The 26236-nt window shown below is 36.2% G+C and overlaps 1 protein-coding gene across 11 annotated transcripts in view; it reads left to right on the top strand.

Annotated features, from left to right (window-relative positions):
- ROBO2 (roundabout guidance receptor 2) overlaps positions 1 to 26236 on the top strand; it is a 1411015-nt gene that overhangs the window by 1200702 nt on the left and 184077 nt on the right. For all 11 annotated transcript variants that reach the window (XM_073231817.1, XM_073231816.1, XM_073231815.1 and 8 more), the window contains exon 3: positions 25398 to 25555. In XM_073231817.1, the coding sequence (XP_073087918.1) occupies positions 25398 to 25555 (158 nt within the window). The remainder of the gene's footprint in view (positions 1 to 25397; positions 25556 to 26236) is intronic.

Genomic DNA, 26236 nt, shown 5'->3' with positions numbered 1-26236 from the left:
CCATCCTAACTGGTGTGAGGTGATATCTCAATGTGGTTTTAATTAGTATTTCTCTGCTGATTAGTGATAGGAGTATCTTTTCATGTGCCTGACGGCCATCTGAATTTCTTCTTTGGAGAAGTATCTGTTCAGATCATCTACCCATTTTTTAATTGGGTTATTTGCTTTTTGTTTGTTGAGGTGTGTGAGCTCTTTGTATATTTTGGATGTCAACTCCTTATCAGGTATATAATTTATGAATATATTGTCCCATACTGTAGGATGCCTTTTTGTTCTATTGATGGTGTCCTTTGCTGTACAGAAGCTATTCAGCTTGACATAGTCCCACTGGTTCATCTTTGCTTTTGTTTACCTTGCCTGTGGGAATATGTTCATGGAGAAGTTGCTTATTTTTATGTCCAAGAGATTTTTGCCTATGTTTTTTCTAAGAGTTTTATGGTTTCATGACTTACATTCAGGTCTTTGATCCACTTTGAATTTACTTTTGTGTATGAGATTAGACAGTGATCCAGTTTCATTCTCTTACATGTAGCTGTCCAGTTTTGCCAACACCAGCTTTTGAAGGGGCTGTCATTTCCCCATTGTATATCCATGGCTCCTTTATCACATATTAATTGCCCATATATGTTTGGGTTAATGTCTGAACTCTCTATTCTGTTCCACTGGTCTGTGGGTATCTTCTTGTTCCAGTACCAAATTGTCCTGATTACTGTGGCTTTGTAGTAGAGCTTGAAGTTGGGAAGCGAGATCCTCCCCTGACTTATCCTTCCTTCTCAGGATTGCTTTGGCTATTCAGGGTCATTTATATTTTCATATGAATTTTAGAACTACTTCTTCCAGTTCGTTGAAGAATGCTGTCAATATTTTGATAGGGATTGCATTGAATCTGTAGATTGCTTTAGGCAGGATGGCCATTTTGATGGTATTAATTCTTCCTATCCAAGAGCATGGGATGAATTTCCATTTGTTAGTATCCTCTTTAATTTCTCTTAAGAGTGCCTTGTAGTTTTCAGGGTATTGGTCTCTCACATCCTTGGTTAGGTTTATTCCTAGGTATTTTATTCTTTTTGATGCAACTGTGAATGGAATTGTTTTCCTGATTTCTCTTTCTACTAGTTCATTGTTAGTGTATAGGAATGCAACAGATTTCTGTGTATTAATTTTGTACCTCACAACTTTGCTGAATTCAGATATTAGTTCTAGTAGTTTTGGAGTGGATTCTTTAGGGTTTTTATGTACAATATTATGTCACTGCAGACAATGACAGTTTTACTTCCTCCTTGTCAATCTGGATGCCTTTTATTTCTTTCTGTTGTCTGATTGACATGGCTAGGAACTCCAGTACTATGTTGAACAGAAGTGGGGAGAGTGGGCATCCTTGTTTTGTTCCTTATCTTACAGGATAAGCTTTCAGCTTCTTGCTGTTAAGTGTAATGTTGGCTGTGGGTTTGTCATATATGGCCTTTTTGATGTTGAGGTACTTGCCCTCTATATCAATTTTATTGAGAGTTTTTATCATGAACAGATGTTGAATTTTGTCAAATGCTTTTTCAGCATCTATGGAGATGATAATGTGGTTTTTGTCCTTCCTTTTGTTAATATAGAGGATTATGTTGATAGATTATTTAATATTATACCATCCTTGCATCCCTGGGATGAACCCCACTTGAGCATCTTCTATGATCATCTTGATGTAGTTTTGAGTTCAGTTTGCTAATATTTTGTTAAGTATTTTTGCATCTATGTTCATTAGGGTTATTGGTCTGTAGTTCTCTTTTTTTGTGGTGTCTTTGCCTGGTTTTGGAATTAGAGTGAGGCTGGCTTCATACAATGAGTTTGGAAGTATTTGCTCCGCTTCTATGTTTTGGAGAATGGGTATTATTATGTCTTCTCTAAGTATCTGATAAAATTCAGTCGTGTATCCATCTGGACCAAGGGTTTTGTTCTTGGGTAGTTTTTTGATTATTGATTCAATTTAATTGCTGCTAATTGGTCTGTTTGGACTTTCTGTTTCTTCCTGGGTCAGTCTTGGAAGGTTGTATTTTTCTAGAAAGTTGTCCATTTCCTCTGGTTATTTGTTAGCCTATCATTTTTTATAGTATTCTCTCATAATTCTTGGTATTTTTGTGGTGTCTGTAGTGATTTTTCCTTTCCTATTTCTGATTCTGTTTATGTCTGTAGATTATCTTTTTTTTTAGTAAGTCTGGCTAGGGGTTTATCTATTTTGTTTATTTTCTCAAAGAATCAGATCTTGGTTTCATTAATTTCTTCTATTGTTTCATTCTTCTCTGATCTTTATTATGTCTCTCCTTCTACTAACTTTGGCCTCATTTGTTCTTCTTTTTCCAGTTTCAATACTTGAGAATTTAGACTATTCATTTGGGATTGTTCTTCCTTCTTTAAATAGGCCTGGATTACTATTTACTGTTCTCTTTGAACTGCTGCTGCATCCCACAGGAGTTGGAACATTGTGGTGTTGTTTTCATTTGTGTCAGTATATTGCTTGGTCTCTGTTTTAATTTGGTCATTAATCTGTTGATTATTTAAGATCATATTGTTAAGCCTCCATGTGTTGTGGGCCTTTTTGTTTTCTTTATACAATTTATTTCTAGTTTCATACCTTTGTGATCTGAGAAGTTGGATGGTACAATTTCAATATTCTTGAATTTACTGAGGCCTCATAGGTGGTCTTTTTGTGGCCTCATAGGTGGTCTATTCTGGAAAATGTTTCATGTGCACTTGAGAAGAATATGTATCCTGTTGCTTTTGGGTGAAATGTTACATATATGTCTGTTAGGTACATCTGTTCTAATGTGTTGTTCAGTGCCTCTGTATCCTTACTTATTTTCTGTCTGGTTGATCTGTCCTTTGGAATGAGTGGTGTGTTAAAATCTCCTAAAATGAATGCATTGCATTCTATTTCCTCCTTTAATTGTGATAGTATTTGTTTCACATATGCAGGTGCTCCTGTGTTGGGTGCATATATACTTATAATGGTTATATCCTATTGTTGGATTGACCCTCTTATCATTACATAATGTCCTTCTTTGTCTCTTGTGACTTTCTTTGTTTTTAAGTCTATTTTGTCTGATACGTGTAGTGGAACATCTGCTTATTTCTCTCTATTGTTTGCATAAAATATATTTTTCTATCCCTTCACTTTTAGTCTATGTATGTCTTTCTGTTTGAAGTGAGTCTCTTGTAGGCTGAAATAGGTGGGTGTTGCTGTTTTATCCATTCTGCAACTCTGTCTTTTGATCGTTGCATTCAGTCCATTTACATTTAGGGTGATTATCAATAGATATGTACTTATTACCATTGCAGGCTTTGGATTCATGGTTACCAAAGGTTCAAGGTAGCCCCTCTACTATCTGTCTAACTTAAGTCACTTACTATGTCATTATAAACATAGTCTGATGACTCTTTATTTCTCTCCCTTCTTTTTCTTCCTCCTCCACTCTTTCTATGTTAGGTGTTTTATTCTGTACTCTTTGGGTTTCCCTTGACTGACTTCGTGGATAGCTGATTTTATTTTGCCATTAGTTAGTATTTAGTTGGTCTACTTCCTTTGGTGTTGTTTTATTTTCTCTGGTGACAGCTCTCTAGCCTTAGGAGCACTTCCACCTAGAGCAGTCCCTTTAAAATAAACTGTAGAGATGGCTTGTGGGGGGTAAATTTACTCAACTTTTGCTTGTCTGGAAATTGTTTCATCCCTCCTTCAAATTTAAATGGTAGTCTTGCTGGATAGAGTGTTCTTGGTTCAAGGCCCTTCTGTTTCTTTGTGTTGAATATATCATGCCATTCCCTTCTGGCCTGTAAGGTTTCTGCTGGGAAGTCTGATGATAGCCTGATGGGTTTTCCTTTATAAGTGATCTTTTCTCTCTCTCTAGTTGCTTTTTAATACTCTGTCCTTGTCTTTGATCTTTGCTATTTTAATTATTATATGTCTAGGTGTTGTCCTCCTAGGGTCCCTTGTGGTGGGAGATCTATGACTTCTGCGGCTTGAGGAAGTATTTACTTTGCCAGATTTGGGGACTTTTTAGCAATTATTTCTTCAAATATTCTTTCTATCCCTTTTTTCTCTCTTCTTCTTCTGGTACCCCTATAATGCAAATATTGTTCCATTTGGATTGGTCACACAGTTCTCTTAATGTTCTTTTATTCCTAGAGATCCTTTTATCTCTCTCTGCCTCAGCTTCTCTGTATTCCTGTTCTCTGATTTCTATTCCATTAACAGTCTCTTCCACCTCATCCAGTCTTCTCTTAAATCCTCCCATTGTTTGTTTCATTTCTGTTATATCCTTCCTGAATTCATCCCTTAGCTCTTGAATATTTCTCTGTAGCACCATCAGCATGCTTATGACTTTTATTTTAAATTATTTTTGAATACTGGTGATTTCAGTCTCACCCAGCCTTCTTTCTAGTGTTTGACAGATTTTGGATTGAACATGGTTCTTCTGCCTTTTCATAGCTATGGAAGTGGTCACCTGTGAGTGGTATGTGTGTCAGCTGGGAGAACAAAGTCCCTTCCTGCTTGCCGGTCACCTTGCCTGTCTCCTCTCTGTGTGCCAGTTAACTACACACAGGGAGCAGCATCTGGGTTAATCCCCTAGGCTGCCATAGGTGAGTGGCCCTTGGGATGGCCTAGGGCATTGAGGGCGGTCACAGGTGAGCAGCATGTGTTCTGCCATGAGAACAAAGCCCCTTCATGCCTTTCAGACTCTGCGGCCATGTCCACTTTGCCAGTCAACCATGTGCAGGGAGCAGCCTCTGGGTCTAGGCTGGTTAGCCATGCACCACACAGGGAGAAGCCTCTGCGGGTTGTTGTAGGTAGGGCTGCTCCATGGCTGGTGTACAGCAATGTTAGGGACAGCTGGCTTGCTTGCAGGTGCTGATGGGGAAGAAGGAACAGCAGGTAGCCTATCACTTTGAGGGGCCTTGGAGCTGTGTTGCTACCCAGGGGGAAAGGGCTCCTGAATTTCCTGAAATTTCCCAGCCTTCTAGACTGAGTGTGCCAGGATGATTTTGTCTACCTATTAAACCCTTGTCCCTTTAAAAATTTTAAAACACCTGTTTTTCTTTTGTCCCAGGGAAGCCAGCTGTGGGGACCTGTTTGCAGTCTTAGTCTCGGATTTTGCTTTTCAACTCCTCTAATATCCAGAGCGCCATGCAATGTGTGTCTGTGCTCCTGCGGCAGATTACTAGGGCTGATTATTTAGCATTCCTGTGCCTCCACTTTCCCCCCACTCTGATTCTTTTCCTCCCACCGGTCAGCTGGTGTGGGGTGAGGGTTTGTGTCCTGCCAGGTCATGGCTCTGCACCTTACCCTTTTCCCTGAGATGTTTGGTTCTTGTAGATGTAGCCTGACTGTTATAATGTATCTTCTGGTCACTCTTTTAGGAATAGTTGTATTTGTTGTATTTTCAAAATATATGTGGTTTTAGGAGGATATTTCTGCCACCCTACTCATCCTGCCATCTTTGGTGGAATCCTTCTTTTCTTCCTTTTTTAGTAGTGATGTCAGTGATAGTAGACAATATGCCTTTTTTATTCACTCATTAAAATACCTCAAATACCATCAACATGATCTCATTTCCAAGGTGATTTTCATATAATGTTTTACTTTATAATAAGGTTCTTTGAGATAAAGAGTAGCTAAGGAAATTTGGCAATGAAGTGTCCCTATATGTGGAATGTGTCTTCAAACTAAATGCAAATTTTTATTTCCTTTCCTCTTATAAAAAGAGACATTATCTAGGCTCTTCATATCTTCATGTAGTTGACTGATAAAGGGATTATTCAGAAAGTATTATTAGTGTTCCTGTATCACCTTTCATTCTGAGCATACTATTCAGTGCCCTGGTGTAAAAATATGGCACAACATAGTACATTGTATACAGCACTACAAATAAATAGTATGCAACTGAGTATCAAAAAGAAAAAACAATACTGTTGAAAACTATTTTGTATTTTTTACTTGGATGGTGAACTTTTTCACAGTTTGACATAAAGAGCAAATGAAAGCAGTCATTGAAGATCCAAAACTGAGTAAACAGGTGTTTAATAAAGCTAAAAGACATGCTCCATGCTAAGAGTTCTGTGTGCAAAACTATCATTCTTGTCAGATAAATATTGTGTTCTAATGTACAAAAGTAAGAGAGTCAGTGGCAAAACTGCAATGAAAGAAAATAAACAAGCAAGGTTTTCATCCCTGTGTACCTAGGCAGCAGGCCAAGGTGTAGCTCCAAAGCCATGTTGGCTACCCTCCTGTGGGGATGATGGTTTAAACTTTACTGCAATGACTGGGCTTGTTTGAATAATATCATATCCTTTTTGCTTTATTTCAACATAAGATGACTCTTCTCAGTGGAATGTGCTCTCAGAAGACTCAACTTTTATTGTCAAAAGGAAGGTTCCATTTGGCCAGTGTCTCTGTCATTAATGTGCATCATCTGACACAACTCAGGGTCTCAATCTCCATCTGGTGATGTGAGGCACCTTTGGGGAAGCTACATTTAGACCCCAATTCCCCTGGCTCCCTCTTACATATCTTCCCTCTATTTCAAAGGTGCTGAAGGATTATTTGTTGCTTTTCAGATAACTATTGGTTATTACTCCCACATGGAGTGGAGATTATGCTCACCCTCAACCCTTTTTAAAGTGCAACACTCCCAGCTTTGCCATGTGTGAGCAATCTGTGGGCTCTATTAGCCCCGCTTGAGTAGCTCTTGATAGCACTCTCCAGGAAGTCAATTAAAGATGTCAGGGTGTGGACTGGACTGCTTTTCTTTTACTAACAGACATTTGGAGAGTGGAAGATGGAAGTGTCAGGAAGAGGTGACTTTGGTTCTTGAGGAACTAAGAGTCCCCTGATTTGTTCTGTTTTTTCATGTCAGTATGTCAATTTCTATTTTTCTTTTGTAATCTTAAAATAAATAATCCCTTTTAATCTTTAGCCAGCTATAGTTATATAATATTGAAGAGCAGGTACTCAATCAAATAAATGATTAAAACATTTGCCCAGCAATTAAAAATACAAAGAGAGAAAAAATATTTTACAAACTTGAGCATAGTAAAAATCTGTATTAAGAAGAAGCTAATTTTTGTGTTAAAATATCTGCATTAAAACTAAAATTAAATTATTTTTTGCTAAGAAATAGGTATAAACATTGTTTGGCATTCCTAGTAGACTCATTCTTTACACACGCTTGCTACATATTGTGAACCTTTCTTTTAGAAAAACTTGACCCACTTGTTCTACATATTTTTACCCAAATGTAAATGTTTGATTTTTTTCTTAATTAATATAAAGGAAAATTAAAGTGTCACTTCTCATCTAAACTAATTAATATAAGTATTTAAGCCAATTATTTAAGCCCAATAAATATTATTTTGCTCATGCAGAATATTATTCAGTGTTATTTATTAAATATTGCATTATTAAATTTGTGTAATAATAGAAATCCATTTTATTGTGTTCATCTACAACTTTGTTATATATTAATATACTTAATCAGGAGAATTATCACTGTTTTAAGGGAGCTATATACTTTATAAGGGAGAAGATATAACTTTAATAAGGGAGAAGATATAACTTTAAACATTGCTGTCCATTTGACTATGCAAAACCATCATAATGAATGAACACTTCCTCTTCACCGGGTATGTGATAAATACCAAAAATGGTTTCACTTAATCCTCATCACCATCCTAAATGAAAGGCACCATTATCCCCATTTTACAGATAAGAATCAGAAGCCTAGGGAGGGTAAATAACTTGTCCCAAATCCCATAGCTAAAAAGCAACAATGCCAGGACTCAGATGAATGGCTTCCAATCCCCAAAGCCTGTGGGCTTAACCTGCGAGCTCATGGTACAGCTGAAGGTGCAAGGTTCTGTCTCAGCTTATATTTGCAAAAATATAACCTCATAATGCTTATATCAGTATGAGAAGTGAACTATCTCCAAGATGGTTACATAACACATTCTTATATTATTTAAAAAATAAATGAGAACAGACAAAACATTTAAGCTGAGTAAAGTTCTACTTTGCTGAAACAAGGGATTGATATGTATTAAAAAAAAAAGTCAGCAATCCTGAGGTCTTGATCATACCATTAGAAAGGCTACAATAGTTTATTATATAGAAAGACAGACAGTATAACTGATCAGCAATTTACTCACCCTTAGCTTCTGTTCTCCAATTTTTTTAAAAAAAGCAATTGTAGAGAGTCAAACTCATCTTAGTAATTTATTCAACAAAGCAAGTTTCATTATGAATTTTGAATTAAAAATAAATGAATCTTAATGTTTGGAATCACCATCTCACAGCATGATATAATAATTGACTGTAATGAAGTTACCAAGTTAAATTATTTTTAGTACCCTTTAATAATTAGGTAAAGAAATTATAAAATATATCTGTTATGCCTAAATTTCTCACAATAATGTTCATATGTAGGCTCCAGAAATCTTAAAAAATCCATTTTCAAATCCTGACTCCTTCTTTTATAAACTTGATGAAGTTGACATCCTGGACTCTCTATCTTTTCATTTGTAAGCCTAGTGCTCAGGGTGATTTTGAGTTTCCCACTGAGGCAAGAAATCTTGATCATTATAAGATATTAATTTATCCCACCTTAAATAACTAGATAAACTGAGATATTTTAAAATAAATATTAAGAACATAATTTGGCCAAGGATATGAATGTGGTAAACAGTGATAGAAGTTCTGGACTTGTTTCTAACCATTTGAATAATGTGAAATGTGTGAGTTAGCTTTCAACTTTGAAAATAAGCAACTAGTGGCATTTCATGGAGTATCATCCCATAGTAATGCTTGTCACAGAGTGCTACATTCCTTACTAAAACAAAAGACAAGCACCTTATCATATATTTATTGAATAAAATCATTAAACCAATTTAGAGGACTTTGTTCTAAAGATGGATATGTAAAAACTATCCAGTTTAGATGATGACAAGAATTGAAATTCTTCACTCATCTATTCATTCAATAAATATTTACTTTGTACTTAAACGATGTGCCAAAAATACCATTGTAGACCCTGGTGATCCAACAATAAACAAAATGATCTTGGTCCCTGCTTTCATGGAGCTAGCTTACATTCTACTGAATAAGGAACAAAGATAAGGAACAAATAACCAAATGAGTAATTTAACATGGTGATGTGACATGCAACAGGAAAAAATACCCAAGGGATGGGATATGTGGGATCCTGTTGCTTCTTTGAACTGGGTCACCATTAGCTGAGAAACCAAAGAATTAACATGTAAACTGAGATCTGATGGACAAGAAGAAGAGAGCTAAGAGGAAGTCTTGGGAAAAGAACATTCCACAGTGACTATTATAGAAATAGTCTTAAAGAAATAATTTGCCTTGATGGAAGTGGAGAGGGCCAGCATAGCTGGGACACAAGAGGTGGTATCTCAAGAAACCTTGTAGGCCAGAGTAAGGATTTGGATTTTTTTTATAAATGTGATGTATCCTTTGGAGAATCTTAAGCAGAAGGATAGCAAGATTTGTTTCATAATTTTAATGAGGTGATTCTCTACCCTGTGGAGAATTGACTATAAGAAGGGCAAGAGTAAAAGTAAGATTGTTACAAGTCACCTGTGGTATCCATGAGAGATGACAGAGACCAGGACCAAATGACAGGAGTGGAGGTAAAGAAAAATAGAAAGGTCCTGTAGAGGTTTTCACAGTCATTGGGCCTTACTGATGGGCTAGGTGACGATGATGGTGGTTTGTGTGTAGGTGTCCATGGGTTCAGAAATGGAGAGAAAATAATTCCTTGAGAAATTTGTATATGATGGTACTACAGACAAAGACACAAAATACTGGGGAGATGAAGATTTATATGACAAAATCAAGAGTTCAATTTTGGCCGTGTTAAATTCAAGATGCTCTGAGACTCTCAATTGGTGGTTTGAGGCAAGCAGATAGATGCACGTGAGGAGTTCAGGGAGCTCAAGGCTGGAGGCATTCATTTTAGGGTCATCGGCATGGAAACAAGACTAGCAGAGATTAACTATAAAGAATATGTGGCTGCAGGCACTACATTTTTGAGTGCATTGACTGTTTTAAGGATAGGAAGTTTCTGGCAAAGTATGTACAAAAGTAATGGCTAATGGGAGGAAAATTAGGAGGGTGTCTCAGAACACAAAGTAACAAATACAAATACACATTCAAACTAGATATGCAATGCTTTAATGGTAATGGTTTCATTATGCAGGATTTGGGGCAGAATACAAAAAAAATCACTGTAAGAATTTTTCACATCTTAACAATATTATCAAACACTTATTTTGGCAAAGCTATTATGGGAGAGAAACATGAAATAATTACACTTGCATTAGAGATATAATGAATTTATAGTATATTTCCCATCTGATCTTTTCAGTCTTACAAGGTACTGATATAATATCTGGTGAAGACAGTTAATTATAAGATTTGATTGAGCCATTAACTGTTTTATGGAAATCCTATTGTATCTAAACATTGTAAATATTGGAATATTTACAAAAATATAGAAATAAAGACTGTTAGTAAATTTCAGTGTTACTTAACATGATCTATTTCTAATATAGACAGCTTTTCTAATTAAAAAAGTAATAACTAGCACTTTGCAGTAACAAGATCACTTTTCAGAGAATTCATCTTAAATTGTTAGGCTGCTTAATTTTTGAAAACTATTGCAAATATACAGTGAACCTTTTTATTATGGAATATTCAGTTTTGAAAACAATTAAGTGGTAATAAAACATTGTCTTTCTCTTTACACCATATTACAGTATTGAAGCTGTTACCTCTCAGTATGCATCTTAAAGTTTTAACTAACATTTTAATGAACTGACATCATCATAAACCCAAGGATTACAAAAAATTGAACTTAGTGGGTACAGAAACTTTCTTCAAGAGTTATACTGTCTAAAATGGAGTAAAATTCATTTTATGATATGTTTCAGCTGTCATCCACTAGCAAAAACTGTATTATAGATTGAAAAACATCAATATACTTAACCTATGCATACATTTCCTTTTCCTTCACTTTTAAAATAAAAGAAAAGCTAATGATTTTATATATTCAAATCATATGAAATTTAAAAGTCATAAATGCATCATAGAAATTATACCAAATATTTTTTATTAATATATCATTGATATACAATCTTATGAAGGTGTCACATGAGCAACATTGTGGTTACAACATTCACCCATGCTATCAATTCCCCTCAACACCCCATTGCAATCACTGTCCATCAGCATAGTAAGATGCTATAGAGTCACCACTTGTCTTCTCTGTGTTGTACTGCCTTCCCTGTGATCCACCTACATTATGGGTGCTAATCATGGTGCCCCTTAATCCCCTTCTCCCTCCCTCCTCACCCACTCTCTCAAACCCCTTCCCTTTGGTAACCACTAGTCCCTTCTTGGAGTCTGTGAGTCTGCTGCTATTTTGTTCCTTCACTTTTGCTTTGTAGTTTATACTCCACAAAAGAGTTAAATCATTTGGTACTTGTCTTTCTCCAGCTGGCTTATATCACTGAGCATAATACCCTCTAGCTCCATCCATGTTGTTGCAAATGGTGGGATTTGATTTCTTTTTATGGCTGAATAATATTCCATTGTGTATATGTGCCACCTCTTCTTTATCCATTCATCTACTGATGGATACTTAGGCTGCTTCCATACCTTGGGTTTTGTATATAGTGCTGCAATAAACATAGGGGTGCATATGTATTTTTGAACCTGGGATCTTTTTTCTTCAGGTAAGTTCCTAGGAGTGGAATTTCTGTAAGAAATGGTATTTCTATTTTCAGTTTTTTGAGGAACCTCCATATTGCTTTCCACAAGGTTGAGATAATTTACATTCCATCAACAATGTAAGAGGGTTTCCCTTTCTCTGAATCCTCACCAGCATTTGTTGTTCCTTGTCTTTTGAATGTTCGCCATCCTAACTGGTATGAGGTGATATTTCATTGTGGTTTTAATTTGCATTTCCCTGATAATTAGTGATGTGAAGTATCTTTTCATGTATCTGTCTGCCATCTGGATTTCTTCTTTGCAGAAGTGTCTGTTTGGTTCATTTTTTTAAATTGGGTTATTTGTTTTTTGGGAGTTGAGGTGTGTGAACTCTTTATGTATTTTGGATGTTAATCCCTTAATGGATATGTCATTTATGAATATATATTCTCCCACTCTGTAGGATGCCTTTTTTGTTCTTCTGATGGTGTCCACTGATGGTGTCCATTGCATTTCAGAAGCTTTTTAGTTTGATGTAGTCCCATTTGTTCATTTTTGCTTTTGTTTCCCTTGCCAGAGGAGATGTATTCAGAGAAAAGTTGCTCAATATGCCCAAAATTTTATAAAGTTAAACAAGGTTTTTTACATTTCCTCTAGAGAAAGCTCCATGAAGAACTTTCAGTAGAGATATGTTTTTGTTTTTAAGGGAAGAACATTTATAATTTTCTTGATTCACATAATCAGAGCAAGTTTGTAAACTCACAACCTACTTTGAGAAAGACAAAGAACTTTTTTTATAATAAATGATATTTTGACTTTTAGGGACTATGTGTTGACAGTAAATATATATTATGGCTTTAAGCCTTTCAGCCAGAGAGCATTCTCTGCTTCTTGCTCCTTCCTGAAATGTCTGTTTACTCTGTCCAATGTGCCCCTGAGACTCCTAAGGCAAGGCTACATCAAAGGTTGTCATTTTACCTTTACATCTCTTGTACTTAGCTCACAGTAGCCCTTCAATTAATCTTAAATGCAAAGAAAATATCTTCACAACATTGAAGATCTCATCTTATAAAATGACTAATTAATGAAGCTTTATATTCTGACCTCTAAGGTCAGGATTATCATCATCCTACAGTTCTTTCATTGCCATCGAAGCACCATTCTTCTAGCAACTTGCAGCTTGTGTCACGTTGTGACTTTTGTGAGAAATCTGGTTTCCATACCCTCTTCACGACTCTTTATGTCGAATCCAGTTGGGACAAATCACATACTTGGAAAGCACTGTTATTCAATATTCTTTTTATTCACACAATTCTAATTAGATATACTAATAAGTAATTATTACATTTACAGGGCTTGAAAGTCAAAATGTATAAAGTGGATATAGTGAAACCTTCCTCTCCCATTCTTCATTTTGCAGTTTTGTTTTTCTCTGCAAATGCATTTGTTATTATTAGTTTCTTGTGTATCCTTCCAGAGACTGTTTTATGTACATGTAAGCACATTCCAGCATGTGTCATTTCTTTTGGTAATGAGTTAAAGCATGCAATGCATACTTCAAACCCAGCTCTAAAGTTGACTCCTTTAAAAAGCCTTTCTTTTCGAAAACAATGTTCCCCTCCTTTGTTCCTTAGTGAATTTTCAATATACCTTTCAATGCAATGCCCTGATACTACATGCTTTTTTTCTTTCAGATTGTGGTTTTGAGTTACAGTAACTTTCCTAACTCTCTTTAGTACCCTGAGGACAGAATCTCTGCTTGAAATAGCTTATATTTCTAAGTGTGTTACATAGCACCTTGCACCAACAAAATATGCAGTACATACTTCCTAAATAAAAAGGAAATGATTAAAAACTCTTCTGTTACCATAAAGAAGTACTAACAACTAGAATGGATTGTAAAGTTGAAAAATATCGAATTTATTTGGTATCAATTAAACAAAGGAACATTAAATGTCATGTTAAAGTCATATTTTAAAAATGAACTGGGCAAAAATCACCAGGCAAAGTTAAACTTTTTGATTGGGAGGAAACAATTATATTGTATCATCATTTTAGTACTTTATAACAAAAATAATAAATAATCTAAGCATACTTGACTTTAGTATTATACTCATATAAAAATTCCAAATACCCATAGAACTCACTTACAGTTATTATCACCATTTGATAGCAATTGGCATAGTATTTGACTGACCCTGAAGAACTTAAGGTAGGAAATATTTTATACACAGGAGAGTTCTTGAAGGTACAAACTTTTCAATAGTCAGAGGAATCGAAAATTGACAGCCATTAAACTCCTTTGAAATCACATACAAAAATGAATTTGCAAGGTGCTTCTTGTTTACTAGTTTTCCAGCAGTAAGGATTCTCATTTATGAAGTGTTTCTTTCTTTCACACTGTGCTTTACAAAGGCATAGCTTCAGTATCACCATTTCACAGATGAAGAAACTGAGTCTCAAACCAGCTCAGACACTTGTATAAGACCATCCATTAATAAAGTAGCAGAGCTGAAACTCAAACTCAGGCAAGTGACGAAACTCATTATTTTAACCACAATGACATATTTTCTCTCTACCAAATTAGTAGTAGTTCCATAAACATTTATTAAATGGAAGTTCCAGGTCTCATGAAAGGAACAGGACAAATGCTGGAGAGGAACTAGAGTGCATTTCACAAATATAAGACAAACTGTGTCCATGCTTTAAAGTGGAAAAGAGCTTCCTATGTTCCAGAACTCAAAGAAAGGCCAATGTGGATAAAGTATTATAATGGAAGGGACAAAATAAGGCAGCAGAGAGTTTTAGAGGATAGACTCCAGAGAGTTAAAGATGGGGTGAAGGTAGGTGAATATTCCACCTGGAGTTGCTGGATGTCCTCACATAATTATGAAGAATGCTGCCTTTTGTCTAGTATGGAGGATAAAATACATGGTTACCCAATTTATAGGTAAGGTTGAAGATTCTAGATTTCAGAAGCAATGAATAATTTTTTCACCAGCTATTTAGAATATTTGAAGTGAAATGTAAAGTCCTCTAGTCCAAACTCCACACCAAGCACTTATCAGCTGATAACATCCCCAGTGATAATTTGAAGTCAGCTCTCAGAAACTTACTAAAGCAAAATTCTTTTAAGTAAATATGGAAAAACTCACGTAAAGGGCAGTGTTGGTCTTTGCTTTAGATTTCATTGGATAAATATATGTGACATTTGATTATGTGGGATCTACTCAATTATTTAAAAAATTACTCAATTTCCTAACATCAGATTTCCTTTTGTTGCCCATATTTTAAGCATTTTGCCCTATATCCAGAACAGTTGTAATGTGACTATTCATTGAGAGTACCAAGAAAAAAGCTTCAAATTTCACAATTTGTAGACAGTTGGAGGGAGAAGTAGGGTGAAGTGGTTGATACTCTGGCGTGTGAAAATGGCCAAAATTAGAGATCATACCCATGAACTTTATTAATCTAGCTTCACAAATAGCCTTGATTAAGACAGAATAATGAAGGTTTCGTAGATTTGCTGATAAATCTTACTTACCAAGTTTTGGTACCCTCCCAGGTGGAGAAGCTAGAACAATTATACACGGCTAGGTAGTTATCTCCATGTAGGGAGTTGGTGCTTCTCCAAGCAGAAAGGAAGAGACTGTCTCTCTTTTTTTCTCTGACTATTTTGGGAATGAAAGTGGATTGAATCCTCATCCTAGGAATACCCATGGATCCCACAGAATAACAATGTAGCCAGAGGCTCAGAAGGCAATTTGATTTATTCCCTTATTGCTGTGCATATACTCTGTGGATGCCCAAGGTTGACACCAGGGTATATCAGAGGAAGAGAGAGATTTTGTTTTAAACTTCCATGCTTAAGACGACTTATTTCTAGGTTCATATAAGATACAGAAGCTTTATTAAAGTATATGTAAACTTTTAAATATTTGAACACTTTCGGGGAAAACACATCTATGATACATTTTCATCATGACAACTAAATATTACTGACACCTATAAATATATCCATTACTTATTTTCGGTATCCTAGAGTATATGGCAAGGTTGAGTGGGTGGGTTGTGTGTGTTGTGGGGGTGTGGATTTAACATCAGAATTAAAAGAAATTGTGATTCTCATATGTAAACAAAATTTTCAAGCACATTGTTTTCCAGTTGTTGTCAGTGGTGTAATATGAGTTTTCTGAAATAATTTAAATGTGATCTTTAGCAAATTTGCATTCATAAAAAGTGCTTGGATATGCTCCTTGCTTTCTCTTCCTGCTTAGCTGTCAAAACATGATGATGCTTTTGAAGATTTATGGTAGATGTGTAATGAGATTACTGAATGTTAACTGCAGCATTCAGAATTCATTTGGTGGCAAAAGAAAAGAAGGTTACTGGGTCTTTGGAATAGAGTAGAGATGATAGATTTTTTTTTAAATCAGCCAATTTAAAAATAAATATGCTATATTCTGGATTAGGAAACATTTCAAGCTCTTGTCATGTAGTAATCAAATGGAACATTTCCTGAAGAATATAGGATGTCAAATTACATCCATTTCAGCAAACTTCATGACAGCTTAGAGTAATGCCCATATTTTGTGGTGTGGACATATGCAAATCTTAATATTGGATGGAAAAGACTGAAGTGTCAACAGGCATGTGGGACATGATTTTTAAAACATGCTCTTGCTTTTGCATTAAAAATTTAAATAAGTATCATGATGTTAGGTTTTGGTCTACATTTTGTGTAAAAGGAAAGTAAACAGTGTATTCTTAAAGTGGTCATTTTTAAGTTCATGGATTATGGTGGGGTTCATGAGTACTCTTTAAATGGAACTTCTAGTGGTTATAGTTACGAAATATGTTGTTAAAATAGGGGAAATGATGGAAATTGTGAAATTAGCAGAAATCAGTTGAAAGCCCATGGATGCATTATAATAAATATCCACTGACTCAGAGATTTGTTGAATTGCAGGTAGAGGGGATAACAAGATAAAGCAACAGTAGTTTTGAAATAACTGGAATTCTTGACAAGGAAGGTTGACCTTGACCTTCCTCTCCTTTCAACCCTCATTTCATCAGCAGGGGTGAGATTACTTTGAGACCCTGCCAATAGGTAATAAATAACACATAAATTCCAGGACACCTTTGCACTGTAGGGTGCCCTAATGTGTAATAATCCTTAGACTGTTGAGTTTATAACTCATGACATCTGGCAGTACTTGGCATTGTAATTCATGTTGATCATGCACACCAGAAATACACCATGGGAGAGAAATATTGAAGCAATAACCCATTGATACTAGGAAAGGGTGGAATGACAGGAATATGCTGCTGAGACGTGTACCTCTGTGAACTGTGCCATGTTAGAACGTTGTAACAGCTAATGTCTTCAGATACAGACAAAAAGGCGGGAGGAGAGTGGTATTCTATGGGGACACAAAATAAAGAGGTACATTAATATATACTTGATAGCACTCTTTATTCTTTATTTCATATTGACAGATGTAGCTTTAAGGCAATAATGAATCCTGGAGTTTTAATGTAAATATATACTTATGTATGTTTTAATTTTAAGTATGCACATAAATATTTCAAATTTGCATTTTTAATGAACATATATAAATGCTATTTGGTTCTCTCAGATTTTTGTTTTCTTTTAATAGTGAGGTCTAAATGAGGAGGGAATGAGAGGGGTGTGGGGAAAAAATGGGAAGTAGTGGGTAGAAAAGGAATCATTATAAAACACCTATAACAAGCCTTCTTGTTACCTAGCAGCCTAACTGCTTTCACTGAAGACTTGAGGCTGGTGGGACAAGAACCAGATTGAAAAGCTATAAGCAGGCAGAAGATTATTTGTAATCATCTTGTAAATGTAAATCCTATAATGATGTTGTGATTATTTATTTGTTTGTTTGTTTATATCTAAATCCAGATTAGAGAAAGTAGGAGGCAGTATTATAAACTTGACATAATGTGGTGTTTTCCCAAGATGGTTTTACTGTCTTGAGAAACATTGATTAATACTTCTTTTTTAATGCTAGCCTGTGTAGTTTTGAATTTTAAATTCAGTGCATTATTTCTTCCAATATCCAGAGTTATAGGTGCATCTGTAACCAAGACCGGAATTAGCCCTGCATGGGTAGGTTCTGGAAGGCGGTTTTTGGGGTAATGGAGCAGAACATTTTCTGTTCTGCAGCAGTGGAAGGCATTGCCTTAAAGGGTTTGGGTTAGTACCTGCAGTTCTAGACACCATCCTCCTCCTCACATGTTCTATTTGGGCAGAGTCTCTAAGTTGTCCTTACTTCTTTGAGCTCTCTGTGATTCTGGAGACAGCAGTCCCACATGAAAGATTTTGTGGACAATGGCACTTTAAGGAAGAAAAAAGAGGAACTGATTAAACATTAATTAGCCTCAATTCACAACTTCCTTCTAACCTAATGCACAGGGTATGCAGATCCCTGTCAAGTATCAGATGTTATTCTTTGCCAAAAATAGGACTTTCAAGAGCTGAAGTTTTGCCAACTGCTGACTCCTAAACTCAACCAAAGGAAATGATTGCCAGAGACAGGCCTCGAGTCTGCCGTGGTCAGATGCCACGAGTCTGCAGTGCCACATGTGATCCAAGAGTTTATGAATGATGTCAATGCTCAGTCCTCAAGGAGAACATATGCATTACAGAGGTTACAGATACAAATTACAGAGAGCACAATGTGTCCATGCAGTTTCTAAGAATCCTTCAGCAAGTTTTAAACATTAATGGAAAACATGAAGGAAGACTTGGCACTCTTAGCAGGACTTCAGATTATATTGTGGGTGAGGACAGAACTGGGCTAAAAAAAGGATTCAAGAATAAAGACTTGGCTAAGAGATTTGGAGCTGGCCGTTCCTCCCTGTGTAAATTGTGTTTGTGGGTTTTATTCCCTGCAGAATGCTAGACATCACAAAATGCTATGAATGTAAAATGAACAAGCCACAGGACATCCTTTTTTTATTCACCACGCTCCATCCTGTTCACACCACTGGTTTATCTGTATCATTTCCTGAGTGCATTTGTTTGCACAGGGAGTCTTAGTGGAGATGGAGGGTGAGACCGCCTTGTTTTGGAATTGTCAGCGTGTTGCAGAGGAGCCGGAGTGCCAGAGTGCCAGCCTGCACAGCCATCGCAGGGTATCACCCTGCTGAGTTCGTTGTTTCCCATCCCCCTTCTTGGCAGAAGCCACTTAGAACTTGTCCACTTGCTATGAGATTGTATTGTCTTTTTAGGTGGTGGCCAGCCTGTCCGTACTGACCATATTACCAAATTATTAACGACTGATTTGTACCAAATCTAATAGTTTTTTATGAATGAGGATTCCTCTTTCTATGCATGTGGGCTTTCGGTCATTGAAACATCAGAAAAATACAGAATTATCACAGCTTGTCAGTGGGGAGCTTTCAGCTGAAAGGGGAAACTCAATTTGAACCAGCCTGAATATGAAGTAAAACTTATTTAGATCACATAGCCAGGAAGTCCAGATTTAACACCATTTTAAGGATTGATTTATCCAGTTATGTAATCAAGAAGTCAGATGTTTTGCATGTGCAAAGAAAGCCTCAGTTCCATCCTGAGGCCGCGGGTTTCCGTGGGGTCACAGCGCGGCTGCCAATAACAGCCATTTAGAGCATCAGGAGGATTCAGTGTGCTTTCCTTGGAAGTAGGGCAGCAGACCTGAGCTTCAAGCTGATTGGGATTATGCCTGGTCATTCTCCATGCTGACAGGTGGTGGTGGTGCTCGTGGCATAGTTAAGGAAATAATGTGCACCAGCTGTAGGACTAGATATCATTTTTTCCCCCTAGTCCATTGTAATATTTACTCTGACATATTATAATTTGTGCTAACAGTTTCACTGGTTGCATGTAAATCCATTGTTTCTTGGAGTGATTGATTTCTGACCTTTTTCAACTGCCTGGCTTTTGTTTTAGAGATCTGTGAGCTTGTAGGTAGACAAGTTAAGTACACTGCCTCTTAAATCAGCCAACATAAGTTGTCCTTCATAAATGATATTTTAAAATCAGATTTTAAAATAATAAGAAAAAGACTGCAACACCCTTCCTTCATGGAGGAGAGTTCATCAATTCAATTGACTCATTAAAAGCACTTGAGGAAGTCCTCTGACGCCCTTCGAGATGGGAGACCCCTGGAGGGTCACCGAGTCCAGGTTAAGGATAGACGGAGAACTTTCCAGTTGAGTGAGTCTGAAGCTGACACTGAAGGAACAGGGTGTTTTTGAAAAAAGTAATAGGACAAAGTTAGGGAACAAAGGGGTATGTGGCAGAGATTTCTGAAGCAGGACTACCATATGCTGATGTCCATTGATAATTAAATGTTCCTCTGTGTATCTAGGGCAGAAGGGTGGCAGAAATGTCTGTGATACGCCTAAACATATAAGCAGGGAATGGATTCTAAACAATATTTGGGATCATATTAGGAAGAGAATTTTATCTGAAGAGCCATTTAAAAAGTTTGAAAAATGCATTAACGTGATCATATTTGCATTTTAGCAAACTCATAATGGCTAGAACAGAGAGCAGAGAGCGTAAGAGAGAAATCAGAGAAAAAGTTCAAATAATATACTGTTACAGTAATTCAAGGAAGAGATGAGGACATCCTGAACTAGGGCAGCGGGGGCAAGATAAACAGAAGCAGGTGATATTACCAATTAGTGCGCATAACGACTGTGTGTACAAACTAATGTCAGACACACAGGGCTCAGACTCTGTGTTTACCTACCACAATAGGTCATTTGAGATAACCTATTACATACCCATGACGCCAGGTTTTGCACCCAGTGTGTATTCATTAAACATTAGCTATTTTTGTAGGGCAGTTATTTTTAAAATAGTAATATCAAAAGTGTCATTGTGTGTGCCTGCTAACTGATCTAAAAAATAAGTTATTGAAAACTAGCATGTAATTTGATGCATTATCTATCTACAAGAGTAAAGGCTTCTGAGTATCCTTCAAAGTATCAAGATTAACTCAAATTTTGTATTTGTAAACTAAAATGTACACCAGATAAGCATCACTTTGAGTAGTGGTCAGTTTTCTACAGACAAGTCTCAGGCCACACAGCTCTGGCAGCTCATGTATATATACAAAGAGAAATGCTGCTGGCAGGGAAGCCAGTGTTCAGGTTTCTTTGACTTGCTATAGGTTTCAATTGCCACTAACAATGCTTTTAATTACAGTATCTTTTCAGATTATCTTTCTCATAATGAGTTTAGTTTGCTATCTATGGTTTTCTTTATCCACTGGTGTGTATGAATACTTTCATCAGTAAAATTTTTTGACTCTACATTTCTAATAACTACAGGGAAGCATGTGTACATTGTAATTCAGAAATGTACTTTTCAGAACTCTATTAAATTATGCATTCTCATCACATTGTTATTGCTAATTACTTTTAATAAACTAAAATGGAAATGTCTGAGGAATTATTTGCCTTGCCTTTATTGGCCTAGATAAAAAAAAAATTCTTGAGAACTATAGATTTAAAGCAAAAAGGAAAAGACTTGGTGTGTGAAAGTGGGATTGTGAAGAAGCAGGAGTCAAAGATGTGAGCTCTAAAGGCAAAACTAGGTGTAAAGCTCTTTTAGGGCACTCTATCAATTACCTATTGCTGGTACCAAATTACCACAAACCTTAAAACAACATGCATTTGTATTTTCACTGTCTGCAAGTTAGAAACCCCAATATGAGTTAGGTTAGTCCTCTGCTGTAAGATCTCTCACAGAGCTGCAATGTAGATGTTGGTCAGGGCTGTGGTCTCATGAAAGTTCACCTGGGGAAGTTTTTTCTCCAAAGCTTACATGGTTGTTGGAAGAACTTGTGTTCTCAAGGATTGTTAGGCTGAGGACATCAGTTCCTTGCTTGCTATTCACTGAAATCTGCCGTCAAATTGTTGCCAAATGGACCTATTGAGGAACATGGCATCTTCCACGATCAGAGAAAGCACATGAGGAGAGAAACAGAGAGACAGAGAAAGGCAGAGAGCCAAAAAGATGAAAGTCACAATCATTTATGATCTAATCTTGGAAGTGACATTTCATCATTATGCAATATTTTATTCATTAAAGGCAAGTTACTAGGTCCAACTCACAAGTCCAGGGGATGGGACTACATAGGGAATAAATACCATGAGGGAGTGATCATTGAGGAACATTAGAAAAAAACCTCCCACAGGCACTGTCATGTCATTCTTGTTTTATATTTTTTAACTGTTTCATAGGACAGTGGCAAGCCCATTGTAGTGTTCAATATATTACTACAGAATTGAATTAATTTGTTACAACTTTATATTATAAGCATGCACTGTATTTTATTGGACACACTAGTAATTCAGAATTTTCTGATCTTCCAGAAAAACTTCCTAAATCAGTGCATGTTAATATAAAAAGAATGCAAATCTAATCCAGGTTATGACTAGCTGGGTGACCTCCCATTTGTGCTTTCCACCTCATATACAGAAATAACTACTTGAGATCTAGCCAGCTAGATATTTTCCCCCCATGTGATTTTAACTCTTGTATTCTAAACTTAGATCTGCAAATAAGCACTGGATCAGGAATGTACCTATTATATCTTTCTTCTTTATAACTTAATGCGGTTCTCCCTGCTTTTGTCATTTTAATCAGATTCTTTCAGTTAATCAGGATTATTTCTCTTCACTCTATTTAAAAGCCTGCTGGAGTGCTGTATGCCCCGTTTGCCTTATTTGTCAAGCCACATGGAAAATGTAGCTTGCAATTCCTTCCAGAATGGCAGCTTAAGCAACAACAACAAATATATATATATATATATATATATATATATATATACACACTCAATTTGGACTTGCTTTACTTTTTTAAATTTACAAGACTATTTTAATTCCCTTTATCCAATATACATGAATCCTTTGCTATAGTGAACACATTCTATCTGTTACCATCTGTGATAAAGCACAGGGCAAAATCAAGAACAGAAATGAATAATTAGCACAAAAATTGGAAACAATAAATATTATTTCATTTGATTTTTCTTATGTTTATGCATGAATATACACATCTCAGAAACATATGAGCAAATGCCAGACATATATGTCCTCCTTTAAAATTTGAGAAGAGTCTAAATGACTTTACTTTTTGCTAAAAATAAGCTGTTTGCTGTGCTAGAATCTTCTAAAAGGGATGTATTTGTCTTCATTATTTTGAAAGAGAGAGAGAAGAAACACATTTTATCACCCCAATGCCTTTGGGTCAAAGAAATGGTATCACTAGGTAAGAAAATGAATTAACTGAATACTATACAAACCCCAAAAAGCATTATACAAGTTGAAGAAGATACGGTACCAATTATACTATTATCTCACCCTACTCTCTGGGTGAATAGTCTGAAAGCCTAAAATTACAGTTGATGTTAGATTTCTTGGCTTCATTTGCAAATTGGAGTCTTTTTCTTTCTTTTTGTGAATGCCATAAACACATGTTATATTGTTTAAGAGTAGCAGTCCTTAGTTTGTTATGATATTTTTCTCCTTTTTGTCCCCCATGTCAAAGGACGCTTTTTTTTTTTCTTAATTCGGCTTGTTGCAAATTGATGTAACACTGTGTTTCTGAATGATTTGCGATGGTCTTAAGTACTATTTGAGCAGAGGCTTTTTGGCATGTCAGTTGTTAGGAGACCAGTTTTGGAGAAGGTCCTTCAACTGGCCAGATGTGTCATTTTGGAACAGATTGAAGGCCTGCCAAAACACCATTTGTTGCCAGTACCGGATATTGTGAGGGTGCTCACCACTCTGTTACCATATTTTTGCATGTCTTAACGTTGCATAAATAGGCAGCTGTTCTGTATTTAGAATATAAATGAGTCACCAGCTTGCTCTCCCAGGAGGATTTACCTGCAAGAGAGAGAAACATAGTGTTAACCCTTCTTATCCCCCTGCCTAATGTCACATTTAAATGCACACTTCCCTTAGCCCATTCAGAAGCAAGTCCTTACATGTATATATCACACTTTTCCTGCCAGTTAGTCAAGAGAACCAAAAATTGTGCAGTTCACCCTGCTAAAATGGAACACATTTCCTTAGCAGCAAAAGCAGTAAATTGATCAGTTTATAAACTGAGAGTGAGCAATTTGAGCTGAATTCTTTCTTACTGCTCCCTCAATAGGAGACAAGTTTCTCTAATCTTGTAAAGGACTGTGACTTCATTAAGATGGAAACTGTGTTAAAGGCTGTGTTGCAAGAGACAAGAAGAGAAAAGCCCTGGAAGTGACTGTTGTCTCCCTGGAGCTATTTTCAGGACAGGGGAAATTTTTTGTTTTTTATTTGGAGAATGACAATTAACCCAGAAACTTCGCCCAACAAAGACACAGAGTGCTGAACTGCATCTCATTAGAAAGGCAGTTGGTTTAACCTAATCCATGTCTGCACTAGATGATTCACATAACAGGCTAACACAAGCTCCCTAATTTTGATTTCAAATAGATTGATCAACTTTTATATATATATATATATATATATACACACATATACACACACACATATACCTATATACATATACACACATATGTGTGTGTGTGCCTGTTTGTTTGTTTTACCCCTATGTACACTTAGGAAACAAACTTTCAGTATTGCAATATCAAAGGACAGGAAAAGCTAAGTCAGTAAGGAAAAGCAAAGGCAGTTGGGGTACATGGTGTGTTAGCTGGTCTCTACTTCCTTGAATGTTTACCCTAAAAAAGACATAGCCCTTATGTGCTAAGTAAACCCAGTGTTCTGCAGTCTGATAGGGCCAAGTCATTTCTCCAGGCTTTTCAGCTTGCTCGTGGAAGAAAAGCACACACAGAGAAACAGGTGACATTTGGAGAGCCAGGCATGCCAGGTTCTTGGAGGTTACAGTGGAGGTCCAACCTGCTGTTCTCCTAATGAAAGGAGGGGAAATTCAGACTGGCAAAACTGCTGTAAGGGATATTTCTGCTTTGAATGCCATGCTGCCCAGATGTCGCCTGGCAGGTGGAGATGCAGAGAGAATGAGAATGTAGCCCTGTGTATGTGTGTGCCAGTGCATTGCAAGGGTGAACAATGAGTCTATCTTCTGAAGTGTAATGAAAACAGTGTGGATCTTGTCATGTCATGAGAAAGGGCTTCCTCAGAGAGTTCCCACCCTGCTTTCCCTCCCAGACTGACACACATACAGGCTCACAGACCACATGCACATGACTTGTTTTAGGAATCTAAGTATAACTTGATAATTTATTTTAGTATATTTATATACATATGTGTGTATATAAGCATTTTTTTTGTAGAAAATAGGATCATACAGCATAAACAGTTTTGCACCTTAAGTTTTTATTAAATCACAAAACTATCATTAATATTTCACATCTTATTTTTCTTAGATTTTTCTCATTTTTAAAATCAGATTTTATAGCAAAGGGCATGGTCATATAGTCAGCCATGAATGTTTAAGTTGGCTCTGAACTATTTTAAGATGGGCATGGCTGTGTTCTCAGTAAATATTCTGGCCAGTTGTCATTAGAACAAAGTAAGTAAGACTTCAAGTTACTCAAGCTACTGTCATTGAGTTCTCTTCCCTACAATTGTTTTTCCTCAGTGTTACGCGATGACTTCCGGCAAAATCCCACTGATGTTGTAGTGGCAGCCGGAGAACCTGCAATCCTGGAGTGCCAACCTCCCCGGGGACACCCAGAACCCACTATCTACTGGAAAAAAGACAAAGTTCGAATTGATGACAAAGAAGAAAGAATAAGTGTGAGTTAAATTGAAATTATGACTAGGAAGACAATCAAGGCTTAAAAAGGTTGCATTTTATTTTTCTTTATTGGTATTAAAATTGTAGTACTGCATTCGAATGCTAACTACCATCTGCACTGTATTGAAAGGACTGGAAAAGGGTAACTGAAAACAAACTTTGGAATGAAACTTTAACGAGACAAAAATGATATAGATTGAGTGTACATGATATATTAATAATCACATCAATCTAAATATGTAAATATATATTTGCAGTGCTATACCAATGTCTTTAGCTCTTTTGAAGATTTCCAAATGCATCAATTGATAAAGTAGTAGTACATGAGTGTTACTGTAAATAATGGCCATAAACTATATTAAGTAGAACATTTCTTTTTGTGCTATTTTCAAAATTATAAGAGGAAATAATTTGAGGTGATGAATATTTCAAGCACTTTTTCCAGTTTCTCCAATTTAATAATATTTAAAACTAAAATTTTGTACATGAATTGATTTAAAAGTTTAAAAGATATAAAGTAAAATCAATGTGAAAATGACTGGCTGGTTTTGCAATTTAGGTTTTGTAGAAAAATAGTCTGTTTTCAAGGAAGATTGATGATCACGTTCTTCAGTTGATTAATATTCAAAATGAAACAGAAAATGGTAGGGAGGTAGAAAGGGAATGGGATACAATTATTC

This window comes from Manis javanica, chromosome 3, assembly GCF_040802235.1.
Source record: "Manis javanica isolate MJ-LG chromosome 3, MJ_LKY, whole genome shotgun sequence".
Classification (NCBI taxonomy): domain Eukaryota; kingdom Metazoa; phylum Chordata; class Mammalia; order Pholidota; family Manidae; genus Manis; species Manis javanica.
This window is presented reverse-complemented; position numbering and strand designations above follow the sequence as displayed.